This window comes from Colletotrichum siamense (assembly GCF_013390195.1).
Source record: "Colletotrichum siamense strain Cg363 chromosome Unknown KSG_Cg363_contig02, whole genome shotgun sequence".
Classification (NCBI taxonomy): domain Eukaryota; kingdom Fungi; phylum Ascomycota; class Sordariomycetes; order Glomerellales; family Glomerellaceae; genus Colletotrichum; species Colletotrichum siamense.
The window spans coordinates 6,971,022-6,991,562 of record NW_023501015.1 but is presented as its reverse complement, the minus strand read 5'-3'; the positions used below and the strand labels follow the sequence as shown (position 1 = coordinate 6,991,562).

The following is a 20,541-nucleotide window of genomic DNA, read 5'->3' as shown; positions in this document are numbered from 1 at the left end:
GAGCGCCTCTACGACTCCTCGTTGCGACGAGGTCCGCGCATCGAAACGGAACCTCCACGCTGGCCGCCGCGACCACGTCCACCACGACCCTCGCCGCGGAAGCCACCACGGCCGCGCCACTCGCCACGGCCTCGACCACGGTGACCAGAACCACCCTCACGACCGCGGTTGCGTCCCTGAACCTGATGGAAACCATCGTTAGGGTCAGCAGCGGCGGGGGCAGGAGCCTGGATAGAGTTAGTCAAACCCGTCAGGGCACGGCTGGACAATCTACAAACCTCGGGCTGAGCCTCCTGGTGCTCGGGCTGGTCGTCAGCCCAGGACTGGGTGTTGGACACGGCAGCAGGGGTGGCCTCGACGCCAGTCTCCGTCTCAGCGGGGTCGCGGGGCACGGAGACCCATTCTTGGGACTCGGAGAGGCTGTTGTCGTTCTGGTCCCATCTCTCGCCGGCAGCGTTGCCAGAGCCGCTGGTGATGTTAGCGTTGGCAGGGCTCTCGATATTCTGCTCGGGGTGGCCGTTGGTCAGGGCAACATCATCGCCAGCCTCGATCTCGTTCACGGTAGCGTTGGCGACGGTAGGATCGGTAGCAGGCTCGGCGGCAGCGGTTTCGGCCTCGACAGCGGCGGCCTCGTCGTAGGTGACCTTGAAGGCCAGAGAGGCCTGCTTGACCTGCGCAACTTGGAAGGGTTAGCATGATCAGCAAGGACTCATCTCGGCGAGAGGCTTACAAGTGGTGTTCAGCTCCTCGCCAGCGACTCCGTAGGTCTTGTCGTCGGTGCCATCAATCAGCTTCAACATGGCGGCAACGGCGTTATCGTCACCGGCATAGATAGCCAACAGAGTTCCCTCAAGAGCTGCGTTCTCGTCGATAGTGGCGTCGGCCTCCTCAGATCGGCGGGCAGCGGCGAGGCGAAGGAATTGCGACAGAATCAGGAGCTTGCTGTGAATAGACTGAGAGGAGTCACCCTCGAGCTTGGCCTTGACCTCGGCAACGGCCTCGGCCTTCTCCTTCTCCAGCTTCTCAGCAAAGGCCTTCTCCAGCTCAGCCTTCTCGTTAGCAGCACGAGTACGGTACTCCTGGTCGATCTTCTTGTACTGAGCAAGCTGCTCCTCGTATTGTTGGGCCTGAGCCTGGAGAGCCGGCTTCTTCAAGTACTGAGCCTTCTGGTCGGCGTTAATAACGCGCGACGCGACAAGCTCGTCAAGGGTCTTGTTGGCATTCTCGGCGATCAGGCTGTCAATCTTGGAGGCATTGGTCTGTAGGAGAGGGTGTTAGCGGGGAGGCTTGGCGCAGAGAGGGGAAGGAGAGGCACGAACAAGCTTCTTGTTGGTGTTGCGGAGGTTCCTGAACACGGTCAAGAGTTAGAACAGTAGACCAGAAGCATCAATTGACGGGTAGTGCGCACTTCTGGAGCTCGCGAATGTAGGGGCTCTCGCCGGACTCATCGGAGCCATCAGCCTTCTCGGGAGCGGGAGAGGCAGTAGGAGCAGGAGACTCGGTGCGCTCAATGGCCTTCGCCTTCTTCTTCTTGGCGGACTTGGATTCGGACTGAACCGCGGGGTTCTGGACGGGAGAGGCGGCCATGTTGAAGCTGGGTGGTATGGCAGTCAACAACACAGTCGGGGTCGCGTGAGCTCAAGCTTGGTGGGATTTTTTCCGGGTGACGTGGTAGCCAGCTATAATAGCAGGCGTGCGCAGGTAAGATGGATGAACAGGTTATTCGATGGGTGATGATGGAAGGCCGACCCTAGGATCGAAAAAGATACTTAGGATGAAGGGATGGTGATGGGGAGAAGTGCAGGTCAGGTCAGGTAGAGCTGTAGGTGAGGTGAGCAAGATTTGGTCGGGTGCGATTTTTGGATGTTTGCGAGAGCTAGGTGACCTGGAGAGCGGGACGGGAGGCTAAGGCCGATTCCGTGAGGCCAGGTAGGTAGGTAGTGAGGTCAGGTCCGGTAAGGCAGCTGAGGTGCGCTGAGGCTAAGTGGGCTCTAGGGGCCCGACTGACACTGAGACCCCTGCACGGCGGCCGGCTGCGGGCTCCTTCCCTCCTCCTTCCCTTACGCCCCCCTGCATCCACTGTCTCCAGCTGGGTTCTAGAACTGAGAGGAAGAAAAGGTACATGATGAAGTACCGACGGCAAGACGGGTGCCTGGTTTCAGCAGCAATTATCAGACCAGCAGATAAGATGGTTTGAATGGAATTTGGTTGCCGTCTCACTTGGTTCGATCGCTGTGGAAGAAAACGCGGAGCACTATTGCGGCACTCAATTGCATCAATTGGATGACGTACAAGACAGGGCAGCTAACCAACGCCCATGGGTAAAGTGTAAAGTGACTTCCATGCCCGTTTTTAATCCGTACATGGGCGCTAATCCCCCGCATTTCATCTGCGCCATGCTCTGAGCCCATCTCGTGACTGGGAGCACCCGCCGAGCGTTTGTTTTCATTGCACGCAACTGCCCATTTTCCAACCATCTTCTCTCCTAGGGAATGGTCTGATTTCAAAGCCGTGCAATGCAGCCATCCAAGGTTGACAAGACTATTACTCGTCTTTTCGGATGAACCGACGCTTACCGGCCTTTGTTGATGGATGTTTTGCCAACGGACATGGTGGTTCCGAAACAGAACAAACGCCCAATCATAGGCATGCGGCTTGCCGGTTCATGGATTTTCTCCGACTCACCACGCAGCAACCAATCCGGACGCGCCTGCAGCATGCTACCCCCAAGCGTGGCATTTGCTGCGCTCAATAATCCTGACTGCTGTGCAGCGCTCAAATGAAAAGCTGCTCCGGACGACGTCAAACGCGCCGATTGTTTATACGTATATAGTGCCACGCGAAACTCGGTCGGGCGATTTCTGGGTTCGGTTCTCGATGGGATCAGACTGATTCAGCCCTTGAATTTGGTCAAAGTGTCCTATTGAACCTATGTCAGCCTCTGTGTGAAACCCGTAGATGGTTGGCGCCTGAATGAACTTACCGCGGTGACCTTCTTGACGCTTCTAGCGGTGATGCCTCTTTCCCCGGACTTCTTGGACTCGATGGCCGCTTCTTTGACGAGACTGGCAAATGTGAGCAAGTCAGATTTTCTCAGCGATTGCAGGGTATGCTCACGTCTGCATGAAGAGGACGTAGTCGAGATAAATCTGCCAGCAAGTCAGCGGCGCGTCGCGACGCGTCGGAAAGCAGTCAACTGACCATGACGTCCACATTCTTGCTGAGGTTGCAGTTCGAATGCGCCTTGACAATCTTCTTGACCGTACCGCGAGGATAAGCCTTCTGGCCGGGCGCCATGATGACTGTCGACGAGCGAGGGTATTGCGTTGTTGTGGAGATGTCAAAGTAAGGTAGATTCGCTGAGGTGAGCTCTGTGTCGCAGTTCGGTGTGACGTTCCGAGGGTGGGGGAACGCTGTTTGTTTTGTTTGGGGGCGGCAGTTCCCGAGGTGAAGACACGAGCTCGGAGCCCACACCTGGTGCTGAGAAGCAGTGCATGACCCCGCCGCACTGTGTGCAGCTACTGTGACCCTCCTTTTGAGCTTTTTGGGAGCTCCTGCGTCAGTCGTCAACCGCCAGGAGCATCGCCAGCACCTTTCCGACCGTAACGACGAGTCGCATCACATACCACAAAGATGCTGTCAAGGCGCATGGTGAGCCTCGATATCTAGAAGATGTTTGACAGAGTTTCACGCTGACTTCATCTCACAGCTTAGCAAGGCCGACGAGGAGGCCATCGGCGACGAGGTCGAGGTCCGCAGGGAGGACCAGGACAAGATCAACAAGTTCAGCCGTCTGCACTCGCGCGAGCTCGGTATTGAAGATGAGCTGAAGAATAAGAGTGTCAGTGTTGTTATCCTGTGGCATCGGTGACCCCAGCTAATCTCGAGCCGACATGCAGAAGGAGAAGGAGGAACTCGACGACCTCAACACAGAACTGGAGCTCGCCGACGAGGACGAGGCCGTGCCGTACGCAAACGAACCCTTCCGGCGAGCGCATCAAACGCATGGACTGACACGAGCGACAGATACAAGATTGGCGACGCCTACTTCCACGTCCCGCAACCCCAGGCACTCGAGATGCTTGAGAAGGCATCGTCCAAGATCGAGGAGGAGGTTGAGGAGCTGGAATCCAAGCTGGAGACAATCAAGGAGGAGATGACCCAACTCAAGGTCGAGCTGTACGCCAGGTTCGGGAAGAGCATCAACCTCGAGACATGAATCAAGCACAAATTGGACGACCAACAAGGCCTTTCGCACACATGACCCCGCCCAGCTACAGGCACAGACAGCCAACGTTGAATTTGATGGGACACGCAAGTAGTCCGCTGCTGCAACAGCCAGCCATCGCAGAAAACCCTGCACCAACAGACGATTCGCGAGCACACCGCTCCGAGGCCCAAGGGCCGGGCCAGGCTTCCCGCTGCAACATTTTACGAAGCGCGGGACTAGCAGCTGCATATTCTAGACCCGGTCTCGTGTGTGACGGCATCAAATGGGCTACTGCGAATCGGCCCAAAACCATCGGGCTACCTAAAAGATGCCGAGTGACCGCCAAATGGAGGGGCGGCCCCGGGGAATACGCCGGAAAAGACCCTCCACCAGCACGGCCGGATGAGGCATGCTGTGGGTCAGACACTTGCGGTTCGGCTCCGATGTGGTCGATGACCCAATGAATTGCCACGCCCTTTGCGCCATCTAGCCTCTCCCCCCATTCCGTCAGCGATGACGGGGATAACGATTCAATCTGTTCTGTTACACCCGGCCCACTCACGATGCGCCCTCAGTTGCTTGAGTCTGAAAAGGTGGTGGAAACAAAGGCTAAAACGTCTCAGTCCACAAGTCTAGAAGGGTGATCACCCACATGCAGCATGCAGACACCCGATCTTCGGGCCCCATGTTCCCCTCGGGCTCATTATTCATCCATTTGCATCTTAATAATGGCCTCGAGCCCTCCCCCTCAGTGCCCTTACTATGAAAACCCCAACGCACACTTGAGGCCATTGCCAAGAGGTTGCGTATTCACCAACGGTTCGTAATGTCTCATAGCAGCGAACCCAGAGAGGACGTAGAAAGCGGACTTCCGTCTCTTGAACGTGAGTCCAAGAATGCGTGACCATTGCTGCCAAATCTGATCTTCGTAGGGAACCGCTCGTCCTTGACCGACGCCGTCAGGAGGATAGACGAGTATGATGCCCGTGAAAGATACGAGGCTCGCTGCGAAGAGCAGGGTCTTGACGACGAGAAAGGTGGCAGTCCAAACTCATCGAGCGACGAAGATGAGAAGACGATAGTGTCGTGGGAGGAGAACGACCCTGAGAACCCATACAACTGGTCAAATGTAAGGTGCTGCATCTTGGCTCAACTACACTGCTAACGCAGATTCTAGAAGAAAAAGTTTTTCATTCTCTGCTTGACGATGATGCAAGTCATCAACAGCACGCTGGGCTCAGCCCTCCCCTCTAACGCTATCCCCTTCATTACCGCAGAATTCGGCATCACAAATCAACAGGCACAAGTCCTCCCCATCTCGGTCTACCTGATCGGCTATGTACGTAAAATCCATCAGCTGTCCCATAACTGTGGCTAAGTGAGGAATGGCAGGTTTTTGGCCCCGTCCTCTGGGCTCCTCTGAGCGAACACATCGGCCGCCGTACCCTCACAATCGTCACCTTTGTGATGTTCACCGTCTGGACAATGGCCTGCGCTTTAGCCCCGAACTGGCCCTCTCTTCTCGTCTTCCGCCTCTTTGTCGGTGTCTTCGCCAGTTCCCCCATCGCAATCGTAACAGGCATTCTGGCTGACATCTACGGCAACCACGAAACCCGCGGCCGTGCAATGACGGCATTCATGGTGGTATGTCTCCCCTCAACCCCCCTATTCGAGGCTCTTTCTAAATGCTTCCTAGATGACCACCTTCGGCCCTCTCTTCGCACCCATAGTCTCGGGCTTCTGTTCCACGTCAATCGGCTGGCGATGGTCCTTCTGGGTCGCGCTCATCTACGCCGGCCTCACCCTCCTCCCGCTCGTCTTCCTCCCCGAAACCTACGGCCCCGTCCTCCTCGTCCGCCGGGCCCGCAAGATCCGCAAAGCAGACCCCTCGCTCGCCGCCTCCGTCGTCGCCCCGTCGGAGCTCGAGCGGACAGACTTCAAGCAGCTCGCGACCGTCGTCCTCACCCGCCCGCTGCGCATGATCTTCTTCGAGCCCATCGTCAGCTGCACCTGCGCCTACCTCGCCCTCGTCTACACAATCTTCTACATGTCCTTCCAGGCCTTCCCCATCATCTTCCAGAAGCTCTACGGCCTCTCCCCCGGGGTGGCGGGCCTCGCCTACCTCCCCATCGGCGGCGGCGCCCTCCTCGCCGTGCCCGTCTTCCTCGCCTGGGAGCGGTGGCACCTGCGCGCGCAGGCGGCCGGCCACACCTGGGCCAAGCAGGAGGAGTACCGCCGCCTGCCGCTCGCCTGCGTCGGCGGCCCGCTCTTCTTCGTCTCCCTCTTCTGGCTCGGCTGGTCCGCGCGCGACGGCGTCAGCTACGTCGTGCCCATGCTCGCCGGCCTGCCCTTCGGCGCGGGGTTCATGCTCATCTTCATCGCGCTGCTCAACTACCTCACCGACGCGTACGAGGTCTTTGCCGCGTCCGCCAACGCGGCGGCGTCGACGAGCCGCTCGCTGCTTGCCGTGGTGCTCCCGCTCGCGACGACGCCCATGTTCAACAGGCTGGGCATCGCGGGGGCGTGCAGCCTGCTCGGCGGGCTGAGCGCTGTCATGTGCGTCATCCCGTTTGTGTTTATATGGAAGGGCGAGGAGATCCGTGCCGGGTCGAGATTCTGTATCGCGCTGAGGGAGAGGAAGGAAGAGATGGAGCGGAAGGTCGAGGCGCAGCGGCGGCGGGAGGAGATGAGGAGGGGGAATTTGAGGAAGGAAGAGGAGGTATGATCTACGGGTGGATTGGACTGCAAAGCATCGAAGCGAGTGCGGTACTCAATCGCAGAAGAATGGCCATGATCCTGAGCGATGGCATATCGACTGGGTGCATAATAGGGCTCTCGAAGTGCATTGGAATTCACGATCCAGGAATAGGATGTTCAAAAATCCACGATAATACACAGGGCGGAGCCACACCAACAAGCTGCCACCAGACAGCTGGAAAGACCATGATACTTCGTCATGAGTAGGATGATGAACCAATGTTTGGAACAACACAACAGACATTAAGAGCTTTCAAAAAAGAAGACATGCAAAACAGACATTTAGACAAGGAACGACCCAATGAACAATTTCATCAAGTTTAAGAATCGACGGGAACAGCCGAGGTGACATGCTCTCGGAACCAGTCACTCCATTCCAGTTGCAAGACAAACGCTGGGTTGCTTGCAGACTGTGCCTGCCCAAACAGGCAACTCATGTTTCATGTCTCAGAAGTCAAATCTCACTTCACCTCACTTGACCCGGCTCACTTACACGCAAACATCTCACATTCGCTCAGACTCGAAAAGCAAACTTCATGTCGGCATCAAACAGATATCTCATTCATGGAGGGAGAGAGCATGATTTCACCAAACCTCATCCCCATTGATAGCAAAAGTATATACAAAAGAACTGAAATTTTCTGGAATCTTCTTTGCAAAATCGGACACACACAACGCGCACGCCATAATGCAAAAAAAGCGAGAAAAATGCAAGATGCTTTCCTTCCCTCTCGATGGATTCGAAAAGACCCGTTTGATAAAAATACCAGAAACACCCCAAAAGACACATGGACTGGCCACGCCCGGTGTCGTCCCTTTTTGCCTGCCCCTCTCTCTTCTAAAAAGGATTGTCGCAACCACAAAGGAACAGCCGAGATATAAGCAGAAAGTTCTTCTCCCCCCCCATATATGTATATCGTGTGAAACATTGGTGTACACTTGTTTTTGAAAAAGAACTTTCGCTTTATTTTTCACGGCCCCAAAGATTTGTATACAAGACAAATGTGGTGAAGAAGGATAAAAATGTGTTTGTTCATGAATCATAGATTCTTCTCATAAAAATGATAACTTGACATGCGGGGGGGAATCTACATCAAACACTTTAGAAGAGCTTGTTGGAGCGGCGGTAGGCGGGAGCACCGGTGGGCTTGGCGCTGCCGGCGCCGGGAGCGGTGCCGTTGGTGGGGAAGGGGGCAACGGTGACGGTGGTGGAGAGGGTGACGACCTCCTCCTCATCGGCGGGGCACTCATCGTCGTCCTCACCGTCGTCAGCGGTCTCGGTGGTGGTGGGGGCAGAGGCAGAGGCGGTCTTGCTGGGCTCAGCAGCACCGCCGTTGTTGCCAGAGCCAGCGCCGTTGACGGGGGCGGAGGGGGTGGCAGAGGCACCACCGATGGTAACGTAGACGGTGGAGGCGGGGACGGTCACGGTGACCTGGGCGGGGCAAGAGCACTCGGCGTCAGCGTTGTCAGAGCCGGAGCCAGAGCCAGTGCCGGGGGTGCCGGAAGCACCAGGGCGCTTGATGGTGACGGTGCGGGTGCCAGTGGAGGTGGCAGTGGTGGTAGTAGTGGGCTCCTCAGAGCCGACGGCACCAGTGACGGAGCCGGCAGCGGGGACAGAGGCGGAGGGCTTAACGGCACCATCGGTGGCAGGCTTGGTGACGAGAACGGTGGACTCGATGGTGGTGGGGACGGCGGTGGTGACGACGGAAGCGGTAGAGCCCTTGCCAACGGTCATGGTGAGGGTCTTGGTAGTGACGATCTGAGTGACGGTGGTCTCGACCTCGCCATCGGCGGGGCAGTCATCATCCTCATCCTCATCGTCGCCAGCGGGAGGGCTGGTGATAGTAGGGTCCTGGGCAGAGTTGGTCTGCGAAGGGACGCCGGCGGCGGGGGGAGCACCGCCAGTGGTAAGAGGAACACCGGCCGGGCCAGTGGGGGTGGCACTGACGGCGGGAGCGGTGCGAGTAACACCGGGGAGGGAGCCGGTGGAGTGCTCCTGGACGAGGGACTTGGAGATGCTCTCGGCCTCGGAGACGGGGCAGACGGTCTCGGTCAGGTGGACGACGTTGGTGACGACGTAGGTCTGGAGGTCAGAGGCAGAGAGGGTGGCGCTGCGGGCAGGGCAGTTGGTAACGGTAGGGGCGCAAGAGGTGATGGTAGCGACCTCGGTGACCTCGACGGTGAGGGTGGTGTAGCCGGGCTGAGCGGAAGCGGTGGAGTTGTCGCGGCGCCAGTGGAAGTGGCGGGGCTGGTGAGCGCTGGCGCTGGCGAGGGTGGCCATGAGGCCGACGGCGGCAACGGTAGACTTCATCTTGAATGCTTGGATTTGAGGGTTTCTCGGATAAATCTCCAACAGGATAGATATGTTCGGTATCGAGGGGGTTCGTAAAGGGGCGAAAGATCAATTCCGCGAATGCTGGTTTTCAAGGTTGTGGCTGCAAGACTCAGTTGCGCTAAAGAACGAATGGGATACTCGATAGTGAGCGTCGGTTTGTGTGAAGGAATGTAAGGTGTCCGAGGACTGACAACGAAAGACTGTGGAGAGTAGAGAAAAGAGCAAAAGCGCGGGTGAGGAAGGGAAGGGAAAGAAGATATTTAGAAGGGGAGGAGGAGGCCAGAGTCCTTTTAGCCCGTGGAGCAGCATGTGGATGGACGGTGGTGGATGTGAGTGAAGTGACATGGGGGTGTGAGCAAGCTGGTCCAGGGTCAAGGGGGGGCGCGGACGTGGACAGCGAACGGTGGTGGACTGGACTGTAGGCTGTGGATAGGATCTCAATCCTCGGAGGAGGAGGAGGCTAGGGTGCCTAGCAGGAGGGAGGGGCCTTGCTGGAGCCAGCTTAGAGCCGTGGGCCCTTCATCTTGGGGACCGCGAATGCCAGGAGTGACAAGGCCAGAGAGTTGGATGGACTTTTGGAATTGCAGGTCCAGGGTCGCCTTTGAGCAGACAGGCCGAGGCCACTCACACCTTGACTTGCATGCCAGGTTCAGGTTCTGGTTCTCGCCAGGCACCGCGGCGCAGGCGCATCGCACCGCATTAGGGGTGGGTCGAATATGGAGCTAAACGCTTGCTTGGCCCGCATAGAACGACATGGGTTTTTGGCTGTGGAAGCAGGGCAGGCAGAGACGGACCTAGGGGCCGCACCAAGCAAGCACACGAAGGGGAGGAGGAAAGAGGGCAGGAGTGAGACTGTGAGACTCGGGGTCGAGGACGCCAACCGTCGAAACTGTGGTGGTGGTGGTGGTGGGTGTGGCGGCACGTCTCACCCTCACTCTCTCTCTCTGTTCATGGGAGAAGCTAAGAAAGACGCGATGTGCGGCCACCGCACGCACAGCCCTCGCATGGGACGAGAGATGAAGCCGCCTCCCCCAGCCCACAGACGGAGCCCTCTTCATTAAATCCAGGAGTGTCCGGGCTCCACCCGCGCCGGTGATGACGGCACGGCATTCGACGACGTGTGAGTGGTAGTAGTGGTGGTGGTGGTGGTAGTAGTTGCGGTGATAGCTGCGGTGATAATGACGATGATGTTGGCAGGCAAGGCAGCGAGCGGTAAGGAGGTAAAAAGTCAATGGGATTATGTGGTTGTGTTAAGGCTCTGGGAGAAGTTTGTTGTTACCATGAAGTTGGGGCGAACCCCTTTACCGCTCGATAGGAGGAGGGGTTCGTTTACACGGACATTCAGGTACGGAGAGGTACGTACCCTGGCATGCTTTCCTCTCATTCGCAGCTGGCTGGGTAGCGCCTGGCTCGGACGGTTGTTTGCACCTGTCACCGCACCCGCGCCTGCTTGTTGCCTGCACCGTTCCCTCAAGCGCGGGCACCTTCCTCGCGATTTCCCAGCGCTCCGCTCCTGCTGCTGCTGCTGCCAGGTCCACTCCAGTTGGCAGTCGTGGTCCCGCCCTGGCAGTCCATCACCAGCACCAGCACCAGCACCAGCACACCCCTGTCGGGGCTAACTCCCTGGGCTGTTATCCGCCCCTCATATGCAGGTACCGCCCAACATGAGACACGCTTACGGCCAATCGTCCGATCCACCCACCCCACCACGAGCCGAACACTCAATCCCGGCACCAGATCGCAGCGCCCCTGAGCTTCTGTCGTGCAAAGACGGAAAGAGCAAAAAATCAGCAGTGATGGGGATGGGATGACATTCTGCAGGCCGCCAAAACATGAGATCTTCCAGCATCTCGGCGCAGTCCAGAACCTGCAACTCATCCAGTGGGCACTGATGGAGACCGATGGGCACTGATAGACACGGATAATCGTCGCGCGGGATGATGAGCCTCTTTCTCGCGTCTCACCTCACCTCACTTCCCCATCTCCGTCTCATCTCACCTCACAACCTGCTGGCTACTGCTCGTTCATCGTTTTCGCATCCAAGAAAGGGAAAAACACACAAGTTGTTGTGGAGATGCTCTGTTATTCCTGTTGCCGTGTCCCGAGCCGGACCCGCGAGCCTTATTTTTGTGTAAGGTCCGACTCTAAAGTAAGACGGTGACACCAACATGTGCTCGTATGCGCCTAAATCTGTGCGCGTATGCAGAGCATAGGTGAGTGAGCATCTTTCTGGGCTGACGGCTGAACACATTGAACCCGTATCGCCTCACCGACAGTAGATGTCGTATTTCGTGCAGCCCGATGCGATGCAAGTAAGTAACTCTTGGTTGGATCCGTTGTCCGCCGTTTGATTCACGTTGCCCTTCATGATGTGTAATTCTTCCCAGCCCTTTTAATACTACCAGCCCCCTCTTCTCTGCTGACTCTCTCTTTTCTCGCAGCTAATAACATGAAAAAACGCCATCTCCAACGGTTGGCTACAAAAAGTCTCACCCGGCGCCAAAAAAGAGCGCAACCCCCCAAACCTGCTAAAATTGTCCACCTGCCGCTTAGCCGGGGGCACCGTCGTGACCGTTTGCTTGACGTCTGTCTCTTCGTCCCATCGTAGCGTGCCCTGCCGTCCGCCAACAGAGCGTAAGGTAGGTAAAATAAGCGACCGACCTTAACTCGCTTTACCTCAATCGCTCTTAGCCCGACCGTTTTGACCCTGCGCTTCGAGATGTGACGTGAGATGCAAAGATGCAAAGGGGGGGAGGGTTGCAGCCAGCGCGTGCCGGAGTGGCTGAAGGCTTTTTTTGCTTAACGCCCACCAGAAATATCTGCGACGCACCCGCATCCAGTCGATCCTATGACGCCGTTGGACGCCCCAAAAGCACTTGCAGCATCGTAAGAGAAGCGCCCTTCAACTCTGTCGCGCATCTTCATATTACTCGCATCGCAGTCTCACCGGCATCTCTGCCATGCCGATGATAGGGTGCGGCACAAGTGCCGCAGAGGGATACCGTACATACGAATACCATCGTCGCTTCGAGTCATAACAGGAGTTGTGCATCGCGGCTGTCGTCTATCTGTCGGTAATAGTCCGACAACGCCTGCCTATACCACCTCTGCAATACCGAATGTCGTGCAATGTCGTATAGGTAGTGTATTACTCTGCTGTGACCCGGGTCCGTTGCTCGGGGATTGGGAATTACAACATTTCGGCAGTGTCACGATTCCCTTTCATTATTAGGCGCTGCTAAGGACGAAAAAGCAGGTCGGGTACCTTGCTTTAGCCCAGGAACCGCCTCGCAGCACCGACCAGCATGGAGCCTGCGCTCAGCCCCTGACGCCCCTTTGGCCCCCTCCTCCATCTCTCCAACCGCAAGTCTCCAGATGGATCGTACCTAGCAAAAGACACCCGTCAAAATCGTCGTCCCTTTTTTTTCCTCCTTCAAGCTCTCGCTACGCAGGTGCATCATCAAGGGGTCGCGGCGGCGATGTGGCGCCGGCTCTTGAGGAGAATGAGATCGGCGCGCGGTGGGCGGTCCTGAAATGGTTCATTGAGTGCGACGCTACTGTGCGCTGGGTGCAGCATGCGCTCTCACTCTCTCCTCCCGAGTCCCATCTTCATCTACGAAGTACCGCGCGCACGCAAACTACGGATACTGCGAATCACTTTTGCTGGATGCAACCTCTAAACTTCCCGGATGCCCACGAGAAGCCGTAGAGCCAAGACGTGTCCCGTGGAGTCGAGAAATCTCCGTTTCTCCATGATCGCCAGCGGTGATCGAGATGAAGGGCGGTCTAGGCTTTTTTTTTCAAAGCGGGTTGCTTTGCTTTGTTGTCTGGTCTTCGATTGTTGTTTTGTTTTTGGTTTTGTTCTCTCTGAGCGCATTTGAGTTTTTGTCGTCGGGGCTTTTTCGTCTGAGAATGCCGTCAATTGACTTTTGTTTTTTCATCCCTTCTTCAGCCCATGTACTCAGCTGGCCTGGGCAGAGAGAACAGAGATCTGCTGAACAAATTTTTGTAATGCCCGGGCTGCTGTGAAACGGTCGCCTGCTGCTTCCTCTCTCAATCTCGTTGCTCTTTCGTGCGACGCTGACTGGCACAGACGAAAAGCCTGGGATGGCCCTGGCTGCGAAAACACCCAGCAGGAAAACGTGAGATCGAAACAGCGGGATGATCTGACGAGAAATTGACCATCATCAGACGGAAGCACTTTGCTTGACAGGACCTGCTCATCCAGGTACCGTTGCCCAGCAAGCCACAGAGCCTGGCATCTCTCGGGGGCCAAGCATTGAACCCCCGAGAAGGGCCGTTTCAGACCCCCGAGGCGATCCCCTTTTTCTTCTTCTCCCCTGTTCCCCCCTCCACCACCTCTTCCTCTCCTCCCAACGACCTCGACCTCGACCTTGACGATGGCCCCGGTGGACGGCCCATCGGAATGGGGGCCTTTTCTCTTGACAATGGAACAATGAACGGGACCGTCGCCATCCTCGCAGGCTGCCGTCGACTTCTTCTCCCCGGAATTGACGGCGGGGACCTCATCTGGGATTCTGGGAAAACTTCCAGGTTGCGGGAAAACAGCGCAGTTGGCCCTTCCTCTCCCCCCTCTGATACCTCTGCAGGGATCAGGACAACAAATCTCTCCCCTCAGGGTTCGCCCCAGAAGTGGTGTCACAGACTGATTGTGCAGAGATTATGTCAACGACATGCGTCTCCAGAGCTTCAGGCGACCGTATTCCAGCTCACCAGTTCACTACTGCATCTTCACCCACTTGATTAAATGAAGCCGACCGCGTCCCTTATCCCAGCTTCCCGGCACTTACCCCAACTCTCTGGTCCATGATCCATCTGCCCTACATTTTGCAGATTCTGCGCCTCTGCCAACTGCTCATGCTGGGTCAATTAGACGTGATTAATCTCGCAGGTAATTCGCGCTGGAAATTGCCCTGCCGAGGAGCTGACATGTCCTTCGCGCTTCACCTGAACACCCCGGACAGGCCTTTATGAAGGATTCGTACGCCTTCACTTCGGCTGATTTCGCTTTGTAGGCGCTACGTTGGATGATTGCGCGAGAGCTTACGGATACGCCTTGGGTTCGGTCCTTTGTTGGGTCGGTTCGATTTTTGATCGATTGATTGACAGATGAGCTATCACCGCCTGCGGCCTGAGCCCCCCGCTGCCAGCGGAAACACGGCCCAGCTGGTGCTCTCGGTGGTGCCTGTCTCTCGCTCGCCTACGAGCGAACACCATCGCGGACCACCGCCTGGGGGCGCGTAAGTTGCTTGAAATGAGACGAGCCCGCTTTCAAGGCACAATTGCCCGAGAGTGAGATATCTGGCTCAAACTCCCGCTGCGTTTTTCGTATCTCGCGCGCGCGAGGCACAATTTGCCTGCCCCGCCATTGTCGTTGTCCTCGTCGCCACCTACCTACCGACTTTGAAAGACAAACCCCGCCTTTATCGTTGCTTCTTCCACCTTCTAGCCACCTCGCCTCCCTCACACCGCATCTCGCAGCTCATCGTATTCAAGGCTGCAGCTCTGCCGTCCGTTCCTTCCTTCATCCGATGTCTTGACAGCGTCTTAATCAAAAGTTGCCCGACCGGGCGATCCAGGCCGGCGCAGCCGTCGCAGACTTCAAACACGGTAGCTCCCTGGCGCCGTCTCCTCCTTCGAGGCTTGGATTGCTTACCTAGTAGAGAAGGGGGGTTGGTTTGCCCTTCTCCTGTCTGGCCCCCCTCTCTCACCTCACTCACCCCTTCTCCGTGTTGTTTGTTGAACACACAATCGGGTCGCTCACCCGAACCCTGTCGGCCAAGTTCATGCGGAAGCTCCGTTGCCCCATAAAACACCCGGCAACGACATCCCAAGCTCGCCGCACCGCACCTCCAACTCGAACAATTCAGGAGCCCGGGTTTCTCAAAAAGGCTGAAGGAGGAAGGAGAGTCCAGACTGCGACACTCAACCTGCAACATGAGGCTTGGGGTTTTTTTTCTTTCTTGCCCACATCTTCTGACATCGCTTCCGCATTGCCGTCCGCCTGCGAGGAAGCCGCCCCGTGTGCCAAGTGGCATGCGCCACAGGGTTCGCACCGCATCGTCCTCGTAGGGCGGACGGGTGGCCGCGTCTTGGCTGGGCCAAAGACTGGACCTGGTGGAATTGGCCCACCGACTAGAGGCTCTGTTGCTGACTTCATCTGTCGACGACGCTGGTAGAGATGACTGCAAGTCTGGCGAGTTGCTTCCGAACCGAGTGGTTGGGATGATGTACGGTATTCCAGGGCGTCTCTCCTTGGTGAGCAAAGGTCGCTTAGTAGAGGACTTTGTCTCGACCCCGTTGAGACTTGCTATATCTAGCGACGGTACGGACTACATATTCCTGTCATCATACATTGAAGAAGCTTGTATGTGTCCATCTCGAAACTATCATATGGATAGCTTGAGAGCCTCAAAATGGACGACATAACTCGAAATTGATCCTCAGAAGTCTAGGATGATTTACGTTGCACAAGACGCAAGCTTTGCAACGACGCTCAAGGCGCAAGATTTGCAACTTATGTTCTTTTAACTCGAACCCTTTTGATGACGATTCGGCTTCGATACTAGATATGGAATGACTTGGAGACTTACAATATGTTTACGGCACGGAGACTACGACTTAGAAGTCCAGTCTATCATGTTTCGACGGTACTACTACACACGTCAAATTTGACGGCGCGGTTACAACAACACTACCATGGACGCAGCTCGTTGTCAGAGGCTTTTATCACGAACTTGACTCCCGTCCTCGGACACTTCACGACACGACATGGGATGACTCTAATAGCATGATCTCGGCACGTCGAACTTCAACAAGCGCAGATTTCTAGCGTTCAAATAACACTCGAGTTCGTTTCCATCACCAGTGCAGCTCCAATTTGCGAAATGTTTCAAACAATGTTTGCAGCCTGCACTCCCGCTATGTTTCGGATCCGAAGACGTGCGTTTGGATGGGAAAAGGCATTAAGAACGCGCAGGCCTGGAACAGACTACACTGGATCACAGAGTCTATGGTCGCGCCAGAGCAAATGCTCAGCTGCAACACCACGAAGGAGGACTGCTCACTGGATATCACAACGTCTTTGATACCCGCTTTCACCAGCCGCAAAACATCGAGGGGGGAGGAAGGTGCTTGCCTTTGAGGGATTTCCAGCCTCCTTGGTGCCCGCCTTTTGGGATGCTGTCGCCTCTGGTGACTGCCACAAATGCAAAAAGAGAAGCCATCGAGAAGGACCTCCCACTGGCTCTCGCCCTTTTCCCTCCCATGAAACCAAGGTATGACATCGTCGAGCCACCTCAACCCCTCGCCTTCTGGCCTCAGAGTTTTCCCTCTGCCCTACCTCTGCCTTTCCCTCTTCCCTCCTGCTGCCTCAATCTCCCCCAGCAGACCTCGCCAAGATTTTGACAACTCTCCCTTTTGGCTTCTTGGCCTCCCAAGACACTCTTTTTCCGTTCGCTCGATACCTTCATTGCATTATCTCATCTCCTTGGGCCGTTGAGCAATTATCTTTGGATTGGTTTTCGGTATTTTGCTACCCATCCGATTATCACCACCTCACGTTCGCTTGGAGATCAGCGCAAGTAAGGCAAAAAGACAACAACGACAGCTTCGAGCCGCGATGAAGAAGCTCGCCTGTTGCGGCTTCGTGCCGTATCGATGGAACGCAAAGAAGGCCGAGTCGGACACTCCCAAGACCGATACTGTGCCGAGCTCGCGTCCTGTTTCTGCGTCTAATGTGTCGCTCGCGGTGCCCCCCGGTCCCCATCACTACCCCCCGGCCGCCCCGATGAACAGAGCTAACACGGGTTCATTTTCATCGCGCGGAAATGCCCGAACTCCCGACTCTTTTTTCGATGGGGATATCAACCTTGCGGAATACGCTGACGATGCGGAGGATGACGACAACGGACCCAACCCGCGCGATGGACCCATCGTCAGATTGGTTCGACGTTTGTCCACAGACAACAAGAACGTCACTGGCTCGAACCCCCCGGCCAACCAAAACCCTGAGGCTCTTAAGGAACTTAAGAGAAGGAAGGCGGCGGAGGATTATCGGGCATCAGTGAGGCTCCAAAACCATGCGCGGATTCAGGCCGAAATTAGGAGCGAGAACAGCGGTTCTCGGTCTGTGTCTACGCGTGGAAGTAAGAGAGTCCGCGAGTTGGCAACAGTTATGGAAGATGCCAACGGCCAGGGCGCCAACGATCGGACAAGCAGCATTACCAGTCACCACAGCCAGCAATGGCGAAAGGGACTCGAGTTCTATGTTGCTACTAGCGAAGGAGTTAGAGGCGTCGGATATCAGCCACCTAGAACTCCCCACCACCCGATCACGAGGCCCCCTGCTGCGAGACTTAGGAACGACCACACCGGCAACATCAGAGGTGACCGCCGTCGAGGCAGCTTCCCGAGACCCGACCTCGGTAGGGCCTCCGCGTCTCAGATCGTGCTGCGCGAGCGCGGTTCACTGCCTGCTATGCCCCCTCCTCCGGTCTTGACTGCCAGACAGACCCCTGACGGCCAGGATGACGCTTCTTTCAGAAGCTGGAACCTTTCCCAGAACACCGTTCAGGGTGACAGCCAGGCCACAATTTCCAACCGCACTGGAGATGTCTCTACCGGAACCACACAAAACACCTCCATTTCCGACATCCAAGGCACTTCGCAGTCGAAGACTCGTCGCGGTGAGCCCAGCCAAGGAAACAAGCAGGCAGCATGCACCCCTGACAGCCTGACCGCTTCCAACTACTCTCGCGCTTCAGAGTCTTCGCAATCTCAAGAAGGCGAGGCTTTGAATGTCTGGCTGCTTACTCAGGACTCCCAAGAAACCTCAGCTCCCACTAACGAACAGCCTGCGAAAGGCGAGCCTGTGTCTCGCGAGACTGTTTGCAACAGCAACTTGCCCAACACTGACAAGGAGAACACCCACTCCCCGATTTCCGCTGGCCTTCCTGCCTCTGGGACTTCTGGCGAACTGACAATCAAGGCTTTCCCAAGAGATGAAAGCTCCTCTACCGATCTCGAGAGTGCATTGGCCATGAATTTGGAAATGGAAGACGAGATGGATCGGAGCATTCGCACATCAGACGAAATGAGTGTTCGCATTCGAGAACCCGACCAGGAGCAAGCCTCCAAGCAGACTGCTCAGAACAACGAACATGAGCCGGAGGACAAGGCGCTTCCCGCCCAGGAGGATCCGAACCACCACGACAGCAACGAGGAGAAGGGCAAGATCATCGTCGCTACCAACTTGGCTTCCATTCCTCAGTATCAGTCTTCTTCTGTTTACTCTTCGACACAGAACACTCGTCATGCTTCCCCCGTTGGCTCCAAGCAACCCAGCAGCGACGAAGATGCGAGATACAGTCTGGAAAGTTTCAAGGGGCTTGAGTTGTCCCCATTCAGCGGTAGGAACTTTGCATGATGGTCCATGAAACGCAGTCAGCTAACAAAAAGAACAGTGCCTAAAGACGTCCGCCAGGAGGGCTCTGACGATACCTACCGCACGGCCGCAAGCAAGCGTTCTGGATCAGACCCAGTGACCCCCCCCATTGCAGTCAAGCAAATTGTTTCGGACAGCGTTGAGAAGTCCCAGAACAAGCTTGCTCCCGCAACCTCTACGCCTACTGCCTCCAACACCCACAGTCGGAAGTCGTCATTCCTCAACCTCTTGCTTCATCGCGCTGAGTCAAGCTCTATTGGCCATAGAAAGTCGAAGAGCCAGCCGTCCGCGAAGCTCACTCCCCTGAACAATCCGTGTGAGGCGCTGGATATTCCCAAGCGGCTCAGCCATGCCAAGAAGCTCTCCAACTTGAGCATCAGATCCCATATGCAACCGATCTCAGCCGCTGATGATTTCGTTGCACCCCAGCTGAAGGAGAGTGCTACTGTTGTCTGGAAACGTGCCTTCGAGCTTGAGCACAATCTGCGCGACAAATCTGTCGGACCGGCTCACTCAGAAACCACAGTTGTCAGTCCAGTCCCTGATGATGATGCGGATAAAGACATTGCAGTCAAGGACAACGGAGATATCAACGGAGGCAACGACGCAGTCACTGCAGGTACCCAGTAGAACTCGGGCCCGGCAAAGCGCGCAACACCTCCTGCCTCGTGGGCTAGATTCGCATCTCACACTCGTGAGGAGCGCAACGCCGCTGCTGGCTCTACCGACCTTGTCAAGCAGAAAGACTTCGCTCTCGCCAGCACAACCGATCAGCAAAGCTGGGTTACAGACAGGAAGATGGGTGCCAATGGCGACAAGGACGAGGAAGCAGCTCACTCGCTCTCAAAGAAATTTGGCAAGGCGATGAAGACCGGCCTGACCAAGATGGTGCAGTCCAAGCCGAAGGGCAAGTCTGCTGAGCTGGAGTATCCCGAACTCGAGATTCTGCCGACCAAGGGTGGATACAAGGACGTCGAGGCCATCCAGCGAAGCGTCGCGACGCTGAGTCCCAGGCTACGGGCCAAGATGGCCACTCATCCGGCCCAAGCGCTCGCTGATATGGAGAACGAATCGAGACAATACGGAGGAGCCCACCACACTAGCGACGGCTCTGCTGACAACGCTGCTCTTAGAAACGACAAGAGCAAGGATGTTGGCACATCCGCCAAAGTTGCCTTGTCTATTCGCCCGGTCACGCCGGCCAGCCTGGCCATTGCCCCCAACGGTGATTTGACGACCCCGACCACAACGGAGCACTGGGCTACTCCAGCTAGCCGGTTGTCTTTTAGCTCTACCTCCCACACTGAGGAGGGATACATTTCGGCGGTGGACGACATCGAGTCCATTAGCAAATTGTAATGAGACCTGAGGGCCACTCAATATTGGTTGTCTTGTTTCTTGAGGGCGGGAAAGGAGATCGCAAGACGAGATTGAAATTCAGCTGCAAGATGAAAATTGGGCAAGTCTTGCTTTGCAATACGGCAATTGGATGAGCCTGCTGACATAACATGTCAGGAACTCGAACAGCGAAGCTGAGGTTCAACACTTTGGTTTCTTCATGTTTGGCCGGACTGAGATTTGGCAAAAGAATTGGTACCAGTCGCTACCAAACGACAGTGTGTTTCTGGTCAGTCCTGTCAGCTCGAGGCGATTTGTATTATGCTAATTCATTCAGGTTGACGACAGTTTCAACCCTCGCACCAACGATAATGCCCACCGAGGGCTCTTAATGTCATGAGTAAAAGGAGTGATTTTGTGGCTTGGAGGTCTCGT

General features: G+C 56.2%; 6 protein-coding genes across 6 annotated transcripts; 3 read left to right on the top strand and 3 right to left on the bottom strand.

The window, feature by feature from the left end:
• Window positions 1–8: 8 nt before the first annotated feature.
• CGCS363_v003836 (uncharacterized protein) lies at window positions 9–1,587 on the bottom strand (the record flags this gene model as incomplete). Its single annotated transcript, XM_036635685.1, has 5 exons — window positions 9–227; window positions 279–679; window positions 731–1,259; window positions 1,320–1,347; window positions 1,409–1,587. 5 exons carry the CDS (start codon window positions 1,585–1,587, stop codon window positions 9–11), a joined length of 1,356 nt encoding a protein of 451 aa, XP_036500222.1.
• A 1,306-nt stretch (window positions 1,588–2,893) lies between these two features.
• wip1 (Inner kinetochore subunit wip1) lies at window positions 2,894–3,297 on the bottom strand (the record flags this gene model as incomplete). The annotated part of the gene is made up of 4 exons (XM_036635684.1): window positions 2,894–2,920; window positions 2,984–3,065; window positions 3,118–3,149; window positions 3,202–3,297. The coding sequence occupies 4 exons, from the start codon at window positions 3,295–3,297 to the stop codon at window positions 2,894–2,896; spliced, it is 237 nt and encodes a 78-aa protein (XP_036500781.1).
• Window positions 3,298–3,633: 336 nt separating this feature from the next.
• PFDN4 (Prefoldin subunit 4) lies at window positions 3,634–4,219 on the top strand (the record flags this gene model as incomplete). Its single annotated transcript, XM_036635683.1, has 4 exons — window positions 3,634–3,651; window positions 3,710–3,841; window positions 3,900–3,967; window positions 4,027–4,219. 4 exons carry the CDS (start codon window positions 3,634–3,636, stop codon window positions 4,217–4,219), a joined length of 411 nt encoding a protein of 136 aa, XP_036500224.1.
• Window positions 4,220–5,036: 817 nt separating this feature from the next.
• mrr1-2 (Citrinin biosynthesis cluster MFS transporter mrr1) lies at window positions 5,037–6,935 on the top strand (the record flags this gene model as incomplete). The annotated part of the gene is made up of 5 exons (XM_036635682.1): window positions 5,037–5,094; window positions 5,143–5,339; window positions 5,388–5,549; window positions 5,603–5,854; window positions 5,907–6,935. The coding sequence occupies 5 exons, from the start codon at window positions 5,037–5,039 to the stop codon at window positions 6,933–6,935; spliced, it is 1,698 nt and encodes a 565-aa protein (XP_036500225.1).
• Window positions 6,936–8,069: 1,134 nt separating this feature from the next.
• On the bottom strand, window positions 8,070–9,278 carry CGCS363_v003832 (uncharacterized protein; the record flags this gene model as incomplete). Its single annotated transcript, XM_036635681.1, has 1 exon — window positions 8,070–9,278. One exon carries the CDS (start codon window positions 9,276–9,278, stop codon window positions 8,070–8,072), a length of 1,209 nt encoding a protein of 402 aa, XP_036500782.1.
• Window positions 9,279–16,944: 7,666 nt separating this feature from the next.
• CGCS363_v003831 (uncharacterized protein) lies at window positions 16,945–20,506 on the top strand (the record flags this gene model as incomplete). Its single annotated transcript, XM_036635680.1, has 5 exons — window positions 16,945–18,733; window positions 18,788–19,394; window positions 19,446–20,123; window positions 20,284–20,395; window positions 20,444–20,506. 5 exons carry the CDS (start codon window positions 16,945–16,947, stop codon window positions 20,504–20,506), a joined length of 3,249 nt encoding a protein of 1,082 aa, XP_036500227.1.
• Window positions 20,507–20,541: the final 35 nt, after the last annotated feature.